Here is a 15,598-nt window from a genome sequence, read left to right on the forward strand (position 1 = left end):
TAAAAACTAAAAAAAAAGATATATTTGAAGTCAAAGAATAATCTGTAATATTCCAGACCCAACCCACCCTTGGCTACGCCACTGTATGTAAGTATTAACTATATAATACTGTATATAACTTTGTTGTCATGATGACGCAACACCAGTAATCCATGCAAGCATATTTTTCACACTAAAATCATTTAGAACAGAGATTTTTTCACTAAAAACACATATCAAACAACACGTGCCAGTTATGTTTCCATGTAGCAGTATTCTACTGTTTACAAACTGGCCCCATTCACTTCTATTGAAATTATAAAATCTCTATATATTTTTTATATTTATCCCTTTTCTCCCATATATGGAAAGCCCAATTCCCACTACTTAGTAGGTCCTTGTGGTGGCACGGTTACTCACCTCATTCCGGGTGGCGGAGGACAAGTCTCAGTTGCCTCCACTTCTGAGACTGTCAATCTCTGCATCTTATCACGTGGTTCATTGTGCATGACACCGCAGAGACTCACAGCATCTGGAGACTCATGCTACTCTCCATGATCCAGGCACAACTTGGATCACCACAAGGAGGTTACCCCACGTGACTCTACCCTCCCTAGCAACCAAGCTAATTTGGTTGCTTAGGAGACCTGGCTGGAGTCACTCAGCACACCCTGGATTCAAACTCGCGACTCCAGGGGTGGTAGTCAGCGTCAATACTCGCTGAGCTACCCAGGCCCCACTTTTACCACCTTTTTTGTTTTTTCTAATGAGGGACACAGTCAAAATTATATTTTTTTGGTAATCAACATTATGGCACAAATGCTGTCGTTTGAGCTTAACTTGTCCTGAACCTGCAACATTCCGTTATTCAGATTCATTAAGTCATAGTGCGCACACTATATTCAACACATTATATTCAAGAGATTACATTTTAATCTCTCCATACCCAGGCCAAACTCTTGCAGGACTTTGTGGAATGCGGATGTGCCCGGTAGGTAAGCCTCATGACCCAGCTGATCGCAGTCAATCTGTACAGCACCAAGCCCCTCCAGTCTGCGCGCTATAGAGCGACCCGTCAGACCGATCACATATGGATGCAGAGAGAGATCGGGCCGAGGCTGATACCAGAGGAACATAAGAAGGAAGAGCTTTACATTTACAGAAGGGAAACTTAAAAAGGCATCAGTACACCCCAAATTCTGTCACCATTTACTCTCATGTTGTTCCAAACCCATTATAATATTTCAATCTAGTCTCATTGAATGAATGCTACTTTAACAACATTTTCGCAAACTGAGTTTTACGGGTGCCATGTTCTAGGTTTCACTTCTGTCATGACATTTATAATTTGAATTGGTCGCCCCCCCCTCATGGGCACTGCCGTGTTGACAACACATCTCACTGTGCATGCAATTGTCTTAGTTACAACCACTAATAATGACAAGGATAATAATATGTTTACTTTATATAGCACTTTCAGCCAATGATCAAATATAGAAGTACATGTAAATAAAACAAGCAAGCCAAACAATAAAATATCAAGCACAGTATACATACTACAAACAACAACAGAGCCCAAGTCAACAGTATAGTCCAGTATTGACCTGGACTTCTCATATTTTTTGTATTGTTTTCCTGTAAAAATATCTAAAAATCCTTAAAACAAGATCAATTTGGTTGATCTAGAGGCTGCAACCTTTAGCCTCCTTTTAGCGCACCCGCCTCTCGGAGACGCCGGTTCGATTCTCACTCGGGTTGAGTAGGACAGGTTACAGTGGTGCCGTGACCCGGATGGAAGTGAGATTTAGGGGGGTGAGTGTAACGGTAGCCAAAATATTTAATGAAAATGTTTTTTATTAAATGACAAAGATGCAATATAGAAGCATTTTCCACTAGTGGTCTCATACCTTTCTACCGCACCCCACTGTGTATCCAACAAATGTGATGCAATATGTTAATGTTGCTGATATGTGTTTCAAATGTCAGAAAATACATTTATATTGGTCATGTATAATCTACTGAAATTCTCCACAATGTTGATATTCTTATATCTTGTGTACATGGTAAAATCTAAAATAGGTATGTATCGGAAATTTGTCTGAAACATCCGCAATGTATTGTATAAAATTATATAAAACGCTTTTCAGCTCAAGTTCTCCTTGGGATCATATTCACAGAAAACTTTTGTACACTTTCACAATAGTTCACACATGCAACAAATCCCAACTTCACCATAAAAGAGTCTTTTTACTTTGAAAAAGAGAATGAGTCATTTTCAATAAGTACTGTAAGGACAACCTTTTCAGCAAAACTTTGAACACTTATGTGTCCTCCTGTATAAATGAGAGACCATCACAGCTCTAAAGAGCCTATTCACCTATTCAGCTAGTTAGGAACTAATATGTCCTAATAAAAGCACTAATAAAACAGAATATAATGTGTGTCCTCATCTAGTTTATATAAATACAAACCATTCATTCTCCCCATGTTAAGTCATTGACCTCCAACAAGGTCCATCAAAGTATCAAAAAGACAATCATACTCAAAACTTTCATACTTTATTCTGAACCCTGATAAAATGAAGGCTGTTTAAGTGTATAAATGTAAAAGACTAGCAAAAGTATTATGAAAAGTATGGCTTTTATTTGACAAAATACAAAAATAGCTTTTCACTTTCAACAATTTCTAATATATAAAGTGTCTAATATGATTTTGTATATGCTGGTTAACAAAGAACTAAATAAGAATCAACACAAAAATTACAGGCTGTTGAATACAGATTCTAAATAATCTAAAACAAGATCCATATTCTAAAACCAACCTAAAAATAAATCGTATTCGTAATGTTGAACTACGTCTATTCTGATGCTATAATATGGTTAGTTGTAGCATTTTCTGCTGTTAAAGAAAACAGCAGCCCATTATAAGACAGGGAAGTATTTACCTGGGGTTGACTAATCAATTATTTTGTCAAAATATTGTACACTGAAAATATATTTAATTTAATTCAGAGGTAGGTAACAACCTGCATCTTATTTAGATTGTCAAGAAAAAACTTTTTGGTATGTTTCTGAAGTTACTGGTTTCATTCCTTTAATGTATTTTGCTTCCTAAAATCAAAACCACTTTTTTAAAAAAAGGTTCTGTTTAAAGATGTTTTTTTTTATTAAATAAAAAAATAAATAAATGTTGCTGTGTTTTGTCTGGCATGCCAAGGCAGGGGGAATGGCCCAGTTTCTTCAGTCATAACAATGCCTTCATGTAGTGTCTACAGGAAATTTGTACCAAAATTCAAAATTTTTAGGGGTGGCACAATACAATCAGTGTATACAGTACAAAAAACCTGAAATGACAGTAGAAACTCCAGCAGTAAAATATCCGGTCCTGCACATTGGTAAAGCTTTAGCCAAAAACATACTTTACACAAGTAAGCAAACACAAACGCAAATGCTTGGCCAATATACACTCACCTAAAGGATTATTAGGAACACATACTAATACTGTGTTTGACCCCCTTTCGCCTTCAGAACTGCCTTAATTCTACGTGGCATTGATTCAACAAGGTGCTGAAAGCATTCTTTAGAAATGTTGGCCCATATTGATAGGATAGCATCTTGCAGTTGATGGAGATTTGTGGGATGCACATCCAGGGCACGAAGCTCCCGTTCCACCACATCCCAAAGATGCTCTATTGGGTTGAGATCTGGTGACTGTGGAGGCCATTTTAGTACAGTGAACTCATTGTCATGTTCAAGAAACCAATTTGAAATGATTCGAGCTTTGTGACATGGTGCATTATCCTGCTGGAAGTAGCCATCAGAGGATGGGTACATGGTGGCCATAAAGGGATGGACATGGTCAGAAACAATGCTCAGGTAGGCCGTGGCATTTAAACGATGCCCAGTTGGCACTAAGGGGCCTAAAGTGTGCCAAGAAAACATCCCCCACACCATTACACCACCACCACCAGCCTGCACAGTGGTAACAAGGCATGATGGATCCATGTTCTCATTCTGTTTACGCCAAATTCTGACTCTACCATCTGAATGTCTCAACAGAAATCGAGACTCACCAGACCAGGCAACATTTTTCCAGTCTTCAACTGTCCAATTTTGGTGAGCTCTTGCAAATTGTAGCCTCTTTTTCCTATTTGTAGTGGAGATGAGTGGTACCCGGTGGGGTCTTCTGCTGTTGTAGCCCATCCGCCTCAAGGTTGTGCGTGTTGTGGCTTCACAAATGCTTTGCTGCATACCTCGGTTGTAACGAGTGGTTATTTCAGGCAAAGTTGCTCTTCTATCAGCTTGAATCAGTCGGCACCAACAACCATGCCACTCTCAAAATTGCTTAAATCACCTTTCTTTCCCATTCTGACATTCAGTTTGGAGTTCAGGAGATTGTCTTGACCAGGACCACACCCCTAAATGCATTGAAGCAACTGCCATGTGATTGGTTGATTAGATAATTGCATTAATGAGAAATTGAACAGGTGTTCCTAATAATCCTTTAGGTGAGTGTATTGCAAGTGTGCTATCCCATTGTGAACACCTAAAGGCTTTGTTCACCCAAAAATGAAAACTCTCTCATCATTTACTCACCCTCATGCCATCCCAGATGTGTATAACTTTATTGCTTCTGCTGAACACACAACATTTTTGTAGAAGAATATTTCAGCTCTGAAGGTCCATACAATGCAAGTGAATGGTGATAAGAACTTTGAAGCACCAAAAGCATATAAAGGCAGCATAAAAGTAATCCATAAGACTCCAGTGGTTTAACACATGTCTTCAGATGAGATACGATAGGTGTGGGTGAGAAACGGATCAATATTTAAGTCATTTATATCTATAAATTCTCCTCCCTGCCCAACAGGTGGTGATATGGATGAATAATGTGAAACGCTGATACATAATGCATTAAGAAATGTCTTGTCAGGTCTGAGACACTTCCCAGAAGGTCATAAAAAGTATTTCAAAGTAGTTGACATGAAAGAAATAATTGCATCCTCCTCCATTTCCTTAATTTTCTTGTCCTAATCATTTAAACAGCATGAATAGCCACTCATCTTTATAAAGAAAACATTGGAAGCTGGTGTTTTGACTGTTGTTTCCCATCATATGCATGTATCACTCTGATTCCTGAATGCTTTGTGAATGATTTCTAAGCATCAAATGCATAGTGGTCACTTCACTTTAACCTTTTCATGGCGTATGGGTAGTATTTGAGGAAGATCCGTCGCACAATGTCATAAGTGTCCCCTAGTGGCTTGGTTGGATATTTTCTCTGGTTGTACACAAAACCTTTCTCGACTTGAAACACAGCTTGGTTGAAGACGTCCTGCTTGAACGGTCTTCCTCTGTCCAGACATTCCACTAGCGTATTAACAAACAAACCCCAACGCTGCAAATAATAGTCTTCCACTAGACCACCCCACTCTTTGCTGGCATAGTCCAGGATGTTGCCATCGGGGCCCCAAAGTGTGATCTGATTTCGAGCGTTCATATCATACAGCTGCGCCTCATGTTGATCCATAGCCTGAGATTGTGCCTGCTGAAGCCACGCCCCCAAAAGGAAGCGATCATTGCTGGAAAGGAGGCGGTCCAATTCAGGTAAGAGATCGTAGACAAGAACGCCACCGGCAGTCAGGAGATCAGGAAGCTTTTGGGCCTGTTAATTGGATATGAGAATTATAAGAATGGATTGTTGCGAATAATGATGCTGTTGTGTTTGCAGTTAAACAGTCAATTCAAAGATAGAGTTGTGTGAATTGTTTTTAATATCCACAATTTTTAAACATTTTCTGAAAATGTGGTGCTTGGCCAAGCAAAATTCGTTGCTTCAATGCTTGGTCATTGCGAATGGTTGAACAGGCGTTCCTATGCGGTAGGAAATGTGTTCCGAGTAGGTTTTAGTGTTATGCAGTTGCTTAAAAAGCACAACAGTCTGGTTAAGGAAGTATGGGGCGGCTGTGGCTCAGGTGGCAGAGCGTTCAGCCACTAATCGCAGGGATAGTGGTTCAAATCCCGGCCCACACGACTCCACATGCCGAAGTGTCCTTGGGCAAGACACTGAACCCCAAGTTGCTCCCAATGGCAGGCTAGCGCCTTGCATTGTGTATGAATGTATGAGTGAATGAGTCACAGTGTAAAGCACTTTGCATACCGTTAAGGTTAAAAAGGCGCTATATAAGTGCAGACCATTTATCATTTAATCTTTGTCCATAGCACAGTGTTGGAGGAGTTAAACATTGAAATTTAATGCTTAAAGTATGGTTAGTGATGGTAGTGATTTGTTCAAATCACTAACTATTTTTGAGCAATATGATGCATTTGAGAGTGATGCTTGCCTTAGTAATCTTGTAATCTATCAGAAATGGTTTGCTTGTTCCTCTACATTAAATATAAACTTATCTTTGAGTTTACCTGGAACGCATCTCGTATTTCCTTGTAGAATTCTGTTGTGAGAATCTGAAGCGCTTGTCGTGTCACATCAACGAGATCATATCGGAAGGTTTTCAAAGAGACTAGCCCTGGCGCAGCCTCAAACAACAGTTTCCATGCCTTGTATAAGTCAGCAGGTTTGTACCAAATGTCCGTTTGCATGTGCAGTGATGGCCTATGTACCAGAGGACTCCGGTTGTGGTTCTTGTATTGCGGAAGAGTGCAGTTGTACACGCTATGAAACAAAAGTCGCCACGCCAACACTAGGTTCTCATCCAGGCTACCGTAGCGGCGCAAAGCATAAAGTGACACCCACTTGGAAAGGTTGACAGGTTCTTTGCGCCAGGCCAGCTCGCTCATGAGTTCATAAACTACCGGGTTTTGTTCGATGCCCTCGGGAGTCAAACCCAACCCGACCAGTGTGGAATTTGGGAACCTGAGGGCATCAAAAGGGCCAGAGTTAATACGATCCACTGTTCCAAACAGGCCACTATTCCCCCCAAAATTGTGAAGCATGCACCAAATAAAAGGCTGGCCGTAGAAGGAGTTAGTTGAAGAGTAAACGGGTATGGATTCGGCGAAGAGATCCAGGACAATCATTCGCCCCAGAGGGACACCGTGTAACAAGGCTTTGACCTGGACAGGTCTCCAGAATAAAGGGTCACTGATAAAGAGCCAACCCTGCATCAGCCAAATTGCTTGAGGATCCACTGCCAGAGAGAGAGAGAGCGAGAGAGAGACAGACAGAATGAGAGTGAATAAAAAGAAAAAAACATTTGTGTCAGCAGTAGGGAGGACAGTACACTTTACAGACATGCAAAAATCACAGTCTGTGATTAAACACCCCAACCATGCCCTATAAAATCAGCGGGTCAGCTGCGGATTTCCAAATGAGAGTAATTGCAGTCAGATTTGCCAAACAAAAAAAGAGCAATTGCAACTCTAGGATAATATCATAAAAGCAACTGTAGACACTCATACATCCTTTCCACCAAAACAGTGCTTGGGCAGAGGATCTGTGAATCTCTCTGACATTTGAGATAAACAATTACCTAACTGGGCGTATTTACATGCACATCCTTAAACAGATTAAAATAATATACAGAGAACGCACAAAGTCATGAACAATTTAAGCAGAAAACATCTTTTCCCCATTACCCCGTTGCATGTAAACACCTTAAGTGCTGTTTTTATCAGCTTATTCAATGTGGGCAAGTGTTGAGAGCATAATCGTTTATGTTTTATACGTCAAAAGCTGAGAATAACTGACTAACGCAGTTTTCTTGAGTTGTCGTGTGGTGATGTGGCTGTGGCAGAGCGACGATGTCTGTGGAGAGTAAGGTCGGGGAGATGAGTGGTGAATGATTTCCACCTGTGCTTAACACCTGTCTTGTGTTTCAGTGAGGAGTGACTGTGGCATTTAAGAAGAGGGGACAGTGGCAGACGGGGAGAGAGAGAGCCCTGCTGACAATCTGTTTGTGTATTGGCCAGTTGCGGTGTTGGCCAGTTGTTGGCCCCTTTAATTTGTTAGAAAGCTAACACTTTTCCATCTATTTTTGTTATCGCTGCCAAGCTATATATTTTGTTAAAAATATAGTGTTCTTCCTGTGTTGGAATCGCCATCTCCCACTTCCTCATTCCCTAGGAGCTAAGGGATTTGTTACAGTTGGAGTTTTTGAATAAGCAGATTTTTGTTATTACCATATTGGTATGCATGTAAACGCACTCATTGACTATGTTCCTACATAACCAGCCACAAATAAACATTCTGAGGGGTGATTCAGCCTCCCGCGCCCTCCCAACCACCTCTTCTGTGACCGAGGGATCACACGAGAAGGCACGGCGAGGCACGCGAGGCACGGCGAGGTCGAGCAGGACGAATTTGAGGTGGACCTCATGCCGGCACATGCCCCGCGAGTCTCTCAATCTCCATGTAATGTGTCTATGCCAATACATTATGTGCGTGATGAGCTCCGGCCATCTGCAGGAGTGCAAAGTCTCGTCTCATTCGGCGATTCTGATGCTGGGGATTATGACGATGTCTCTCGCTGCATCTGCTGAGTGGTCAGTGGATGATGCCACCGCCCATTCCCCCAGTGAGGGTGAGGAGCGTGCACGTGCCACTGACAAGGAGAGCTCCATCTCGCGTGGTCTCCTCCAGAGGAACCTGTACAATCTCGCTTTGATAAATGGTTCCTGCAGTCTGGACACCATCAAGCAACTGTGTTCTGCAGATCCTGTTCTTCCCGGAAGTTCATAACAAACTGTTAAAAACCTGGTGCGCACCCTATTCAGCTCGCCAGCGCAGTGATTCCATCTTCTCTAATTTGGATCACGGGGAAGAAAAATATTATGCCCATCTACCCTCTGTGGAGGCGGCGGTAGCGGCACACCTCGAGTAGCAGGGCATGGAAATCATGCCCTGTTCATCCTTCCAAGCCATGTCGAATGACATCCACACTGGCTGCAAGAGCATACTCAGCGGTGGGCCAAGGTGGTTTACCATACCACACGATGGCGGGGCTCCAGGTCTTTCAAGCCAAGCTCCTCAAGCAAATGGACGAGCAAGGCTATGATTCAGAGACATTCAAAGAGCTCCACACCACTATGGACATAGTGCTGCGTACCACAAAAGTCACTACACAGGCCATTGGCAAGTTAATGACCAACCTGGTGGTTCTGGATCGACACATCTGACTGACCCTCACGGAAATGCGTGACAAGGAAAAACTTGCTCTGTTGGATGCTCCACTGTCTCCAGTCGGCCTCTTCGGCGGCTCTGTGGATCAATTTGCCAAACGTTACGTCGCGACTCAGCAACACTCACAGGCCATGAGACATTTTATGCAGAAACAGAGTAATACCTCACAAATGGTTCGCTTCTACTCTGTGTCAGGCCAGCGCCTGGCTAAAAATGTCAGTCACCCAGTTTCAACGGTGTTCTGTCTTCCACAGTTTCATCCGAAGTCGCACCAGTGTTACAAGCCGAAAATACAATCTCCTCGTGAAAAGCTCAAACCCAAATAGGGATATTTTCTTGTTCCAAAGAGAGACGACAGGCTTCGGCCAATCCTAGATCTGAGACATTTGAATGCCTGTTCAAAATGATTACTCAGAAACAGATCTTATTGCACGTCTGCCCACACGATTGGTTTGCATCGCTAGATCTGAAAGATGCATACTTTCATGTCTAATTTATACAACATCACAAGATGTTTTTGAGATTGACGTTTGAGGGAATGGCGTATCAATTCAAAGTCCTGCCCTTCGGACTGTCTCTAGCTCCTCGTACATTCACCAAGTGCATTGATGCGGCTCTTGCCCCTCTGAAACTGAGTGGCATGCGCATTTTGAACTACCTCGACGATTGGCAGTTACTGGCTTAATCAGAGGCTCGGTTATGCCAGCACAGAGACTTACTGCTTCAACATCTAAAACAGCTTGTGCCTCAATGTCAACTGGGTGAAGAGCACACTCTCCTCAGACAACAAATCTCCTTTTTGGGAGTCCGCCTCCACTCCGTGAGCGGGCGCATTCACCTCACGAGCAAGGTATGGTGTCTTTTTCAGTTCAAACTGGAGAGAACACTTCCACTGACGCCATTTAAAAAAAGGATTGGGGTTTATAGCGGTGGCATTCCTGTGTAACCTGTATGTGTGGCCTCTGAACGGAGCGCGCTAAATGCAGGAGAACTGATGCATTCAGTTATGAACACCATTTTACAGACCATAGTGGCGTCCACGTGACCATGCTGGCTCTGGCCCCAGTAAAACGGGTCAGTGATTTACATGCACTAACAATCATCAATTCATGTCTGGAGTTTGGTAAGGGTCTTTCAAAAGCCACTGTCAAACCCAGAAAAGGCTATGTTCCCAAGGTACTTCCCTCCTCCACTTAATTTGGATGAGGAACAATCCTTGCATTTATTATGCCCTGTGCGGGCGCTACACACATACATTGAGCGCACTTGCCAGTTCAGACTGATCAGCTCTTTGTGTGCTATGCAGGACGCACAATAGGAATGTCCGTCTCCAAGCAAAGACTTTCTTACTGGATCGTTGATGCGATTGCTCTGGCTTGCGAGTCGCAGGGTAAGTTTTGCCCAATTGGTGTTAAAGCACACTCATCTAGAGGCATGGCCTCCTCATTGGCATGGGAATACTGTGTGTCATTATAAGACATATGTTTTGCAGTAGGATGGCCTTCTCAAAACACATTTGCATGGTTTAACAACCTAGACGTAATGCCTCACTCTTCGCAAGTCCTCTCTGTTTAGAACGCATGCTATTTCGTTGGCCAAACATATACTTATGCCCCTCCTTTTAAGTACAGGCTCCCCATTTTACACAACCACCAGCATTCAGGCCATTGTAATTTCCCATAAAGTCACAAGCACTTACAATATAAATAAATCTTTCTTCCTGACTAGCTTTGTGAAGCGGTTAATTCATACTATATGTCTATAGTTCATATATCCATTCTGAGTGTTCCCTTCCTGGCCCAACATGAGGGTGACTCACTTGCGGCATACTCATGTCGGTTGCCATCCTGCGGCATCATGTATCCTCTCTGGTAGGTTATGTTGTGTAGTGCGGCATAAAGGGACTCTGTTCCCCATATGCGTCAGCAGGACGCAATGTCAAATGTACAGAGTTGTAAGGGAATGTTATCGGTTCCCTGAGACGAAGGGAGCGAGACGTTGCATAAACTGGCCGTACTACAAAACTCTGAGTTGTTTGAGGTGCGAACGATCCACTCTTTGTCCCTCACTCTGAAAATTCGGAGGAATGGTGTTTGCGCGCCCGCTTCGCATCTAAAACAGCAGGGCTCAAACACCATAGACAATATTAGAATTGCCGTTATTGTAGAGGGGTTTCAACTGGGTCGTTTAGAAGGACACTCCGCATATGCGTCAGCAAGACGCAATGTCTCGTTCCCTTCGTCTCAGGAAACCGAGGTTACGTACGTAACAGAGACGTCTTTATGCAAGTGAACTGGCTTTAATGTAACGATCAGAAATAGAGGTTGACTGATAGTGGATTTGGACGATACTGATAACTAACGTGTTGGAAAAGGGTTATAACGGATTAATCTGACGATCGTTTTTAAAATCAATTTAAACAATAATAAAACAATTATTAGTCTATACTTTCCTTGAAGGACACAGACATTGAGGCTACATGAGTCCAAAATGAATAAAATCCCAAAAGCAGTATATTGTGCAACCAAAATCACAATAACAACCAGAAAAAATAAGATTTGGTGCATAATGTGGGACTTTAAACTATAAACAAGCCTGAAATACATGGGGACTCTAATTTTGAAATTACAGAGATATGGCTCAGTTACAGTGCACTATATTTAAGTATTTATCAAATTGTGTTTTTATTAGCCAATATATTCACCAGAAAAAGAGTTTAGAGAATCTATCGACAACTCTGTATAGCTTTGTTTGTTCCAAAAATCAACTAACATCACCGGTTAATCGGTAAAACCAATATACTGTATCTAATGCGTAAAATTCAAACTACTCACATGATCAACGTTTATACTATCTAGTTTAGTTTTGTGTTTCAAGGAGATGTTGTTTTGGTTCAAGACCAGCAAGTTTAAAGGGCTGGTTGGAAAAAATGTGGTAGATCCTTCTTACGTAATGGTTGCAGATTGGGCACCAGCACCATGTCTGTAGAAAAGTATCAATCACATAGTTACCTGAAGTCATAGTACTGAAAACCGCACGACTAATAGACGCCAAGTAAGTGGGGTCAGAGGAGGCAGGGTTCATCTCATTGAAGGTGTCTGTGTTGTAAATGTGGTCTGTTCCAAACTCCTTAATGACCTGGGACAGGAAGAGTGCTCCGATTCGCTGGAAGAGCGGGTCTCGTGGGTCCAGCACATAAGCGCAGGAGTAGGTGCAGTTAAAATGGCTCCAGGAGCTTAGCTTGGTCACATTTGCTTTGGGAAACAACCTAAACGACATTGCTAAATTACCACTGTCTTCTTTTATCACAGTGGCCATTTACAAATAAAGATTACAGTGATCAAACAACCAGCAAAATATCAAATCAATCACATTTTCAAAAGATTCCATTTACATGTGCTTATCGATCTAATTAAAGAGTTTATTCATGAGAAATGGAGAAAAGGGCAAAATACCTGGTAATACCTTCAGGAACAATTCCTGAAAAAGCGGGCAATACAGGTAACATTCCAAAAGCCCTCATTCTGTCCAAGATTTTAAACTGGAGGGATGAAGGTACAATTCATGAAAGTGACAAAAGCATGGATTAAAAGGTAAAGAGATCAAAGGAAGGACCAAGTGCATTCATCCTAATCTTCCAGAGCAATATTGCTCCACAAACTATAAAGAAGACATGGATTTCTTTACATGGACTTAATCTTACTCAAGCCTTGTTTTTGTAAGATTTAAAAAAATGGAAAGAAAAACATTACTTAACATAAAAAGGCTTGGGAAGTTCACAATTTTATTGATTTTATCTTTTTTTAAAAAGACCCCCTTAAACCTCAGCACCTGCAGATAGAGCTGTTTAACATGCCAAGACTGGGGAAGCGGTCCACCCCATTGAAAGAGGTTTCCCATACGGTTCCATGCTAGAAAAGCTGGACCTGTGAAGAAGTGATCAATCTCAGTCTGGTTAAAACCAAGAGACAGATACACCTGCACCAAAAAAAAAGAAAAAGAGCATGTCAAATATCGAACACAAGATATAGTCTACTGGACAAATATGAATTTGTAAGACTAGAAAATCACATACAGTAAAAGTAATACATTTCACTAGCGGGTATTGACATTAAATAATGTTGTAAAGTTGAGGTATTGCTGGTCACACTCCAAATTTAATTTGGATAATTTTTGTGCATGCTGTTTAATGACCTCATATTAACTGAGGGACTACATTAAATATTTATATTTAAGAAATTCATTTGCCAAACTTCTCCAAAGTTTAATATTTCAATTCTGGGTCTGGTACAAGGCAAAACAATAAAAAAACAAAATGATGAAGGCCTTGTAAAAAATGCCCAAGTCAGTTTTAATGTGACCTTAATATAACAATAGAAAAAAGGTGAAATCGGGTAAAACCACTCATAGGTTCATTTGCTCAAAAACTTTAAACACTGGATCTCTGTGGCACTATAAAAACTCCTCTGTTTGTTTTGAGGAACCAGTCCAGCCTGACAACATTGACTCAACCAATGGAATGAGTTGGGGGCGGGAACTATCTGTTATCTGTGTACAATCAACAGCAGATGGGTGTGTGTGTGTGTGTGTGTGTGTGTGTGTGTGTGTGTGTGTGTGTTCAGAAAGCTGTCTGAAACAATTCAGTTTTTTTACAATTCTGTTTGGAAGTTCTAGAGGTGCAAAATTACACACTTCAGCTTCAACCAAAAAATCTTGACATTATACATAAATTATAATACCCCTATTATAACACAACAGCCTCTTCTTGAATCCTCAAATTTCTCACCTCTTGCCATAGCGCCTCCTGCCCAGTGAAAGCCAGAGGCAGGTTTATGCCATTCAGCGCCATCCAGTCGATCTCTCTTTGCCATCTCTGCCAGTCCCACCATACAGTGGAGTAACTCTGAGTGCACACATTCTGATAATACCTGAACCTTGGAACACACATAGTGTTAGGGTTACTTGAAAATTTTTAACTAGTATTTTGCACATTTTGCAATCAATAACATTCTGATTTGTAGCAATATAGAACATGAACTCATTCATAGCATCACAGTCACAATATTGTGTTGAATTCACAGGCTGACACAGTTTATGAGAGTGGCATAGCACAGGCCTGCTCTTGCAGAGCTAACAAGACACACAACCAGACAACAACAAAAAAGTTCCGCCTCTCTCTGACTGAACAATGGCGGAAAGAAGTATCGTCAAAGCGGCATTTTTTCATGTGCCTGACCACGACACACAACACAGTGGGGGATGCCCTGATTGGACCTGTGTGAGAACATGTACCACAAACAAACGCAACAGTTTAGAGAATGCAGAGTTGCATAAACCTGGAGGGAAAAACACACTCTTATATAGCAGCAGTTCCCAACCCTGTTCCTGGAGGCCCCTAACACTACACATTTTCAATATCTCCCTAATCAAATGCACATGATTTAACTAATCAGCTCGTTAGTGGAGACTCCCAGACTTGAATTGGGTGTGTCAGATAAGGGAGATAAAATGTGCATTGTTGGGGGGCCTCCAGGAACAGGGTTGGGAGCCACTGAGCTAGTCAATATGGAGTAGTCATTCATGCTTTAAAAGATGATTATAGTTATCATTTCCAAAATATGGATTAAAGTCTATTTTACACGGAGAGAAGACTATGTTGATCCCATAATCATTTGAAATCTGTGCTACAAATGCTACCTGAACATATGTGCCAGTCTATGTGACTATGAACTCTGCCATATCATCGTATAGTATACATAAATGCTGTATAGCCTACTTTTATTAGTCCCAACAAAATAGTTTGCATTCAAAATGTATAAATGATTTCTTCTAGTGTATCTCTGCTGAGTAACTGGATCCTTTACTCCATACTGTATATTACATATTTAATTCATATGCTGTTTGCATGCAATATTCAAGCTTCTTCTTTCAGGAAACGTGTGTGAAAATGATTTCTATACAACTGTCATAGACCTGTTCTGCCTCTTTAAAATATGATGTGACCGTGACGTCACTTACCTGTGCTTTGTGTTGATTCGCAGGACGCCGGTGAGATGGGGCAGAGGTCGGGGGATATTTAACTGATCTCCGGACCAGGACACATGACAGTTGCAGAAGTATTTCAGATAGTTGTATATACCGGTGGCCACTGCCACCCCCGTGCTGCCCACTGCCAATATCTTATTGTTTTTCGCGGATCGCAGCTCGCACACGTCTAAACTGTCTTTAGACAAACTCCTGTTGACTGACACGATAAAATCCCGAGATCTGTTTCCCAGCAGTCGTTTGAGTAGATCCATCACAGCTCTGGACTGAGTTTTATCGCTAACTTTCGCTCTCAGATGCGCCAGAGTGTGGAAGTCACTGCAGACAGACTGCAACATTGTAACAAATATAAGAGCGAGGAACGCGCTGCGGATACAATGTATCATTTTGAGTCCTGTGACGTCAGCAGCATGGGTAGTACAGATGTAGGGTTAAA

The 15,598-nt window shown here is 41.7% G+C and overlaps 1 protein-coding gene across 1 annotated transcript; it reads right to left on the reverse strand.

Annotated features, from left to right (window-relative positions):
• Window positions 1-2,708: 2,708 nt before the first annotated feature.
• Window positions 2,709-15,598, reverse strand: LOC127634895 (alpha-N-acetylglucosaminidase-like). The gene is made up of 7 exons (XM_052114642.1): window positions 15,136-15,598; window positions 13,904-14,051; window positions 12,949-13,095; window positions 12,573-12,658; window positions 12,129-12,385; window positions 6,399-7,126; window positions 2,709-5,643 (listed from the first exon to the last, which is right to left on the reverse strand). Exons 1-7 carry the CDS (start codon window positions 15,546-15,548, stop codon window positions 5,164-5,166), a joined length of 2,259 nt encoding a protein of 752 aa, XP_051970602.1. The 5' UTR covers window positions 15,549-15,598; the 3' UTR covers window positions 2,709-5,163.

The sequence above is a fragment of the Xyrauchen texanus genome, chromosome 42 (assembly GCF_025860055.1).
Source record: "Xyrauchen texanus isolate HMW12.3.18 chromosome 42, RBS_HiC_50CHRs, whole genome shotgun sequence".
Taxonomy (NCBI): Eukaryota; Metazoa; Chordata; class Actinopteri; order Cypriniformes; family Catostomidae; genus Xyrauchen; species Xyrauchen texanus.

Bases quoted from the DNA above. Each gene is read 5' to 3' on its own strand.
- LOC127634895 (XM_052114642.1), bottom strand. From the start codon at position 15,548: ATGATACATTGTATCCGCAGCGCGTTCCTCGCTCTTATATTTGTTACA. The intron at 14,052-15,135 runs GTAAGTGACGTC...GTGTGTTCCAAG, and splicing joins CGAATCAACACAAAGCACAG to GTTCAGGTATTATCAGAATG. The intron at 13,096-13,903 runs GTGAGAAATTTG...TTTTTGGTGCAG, and splicing joins AGGAGGCGCTATGGCAAGAG to GTGTATCTGTCTCTTGGTTT.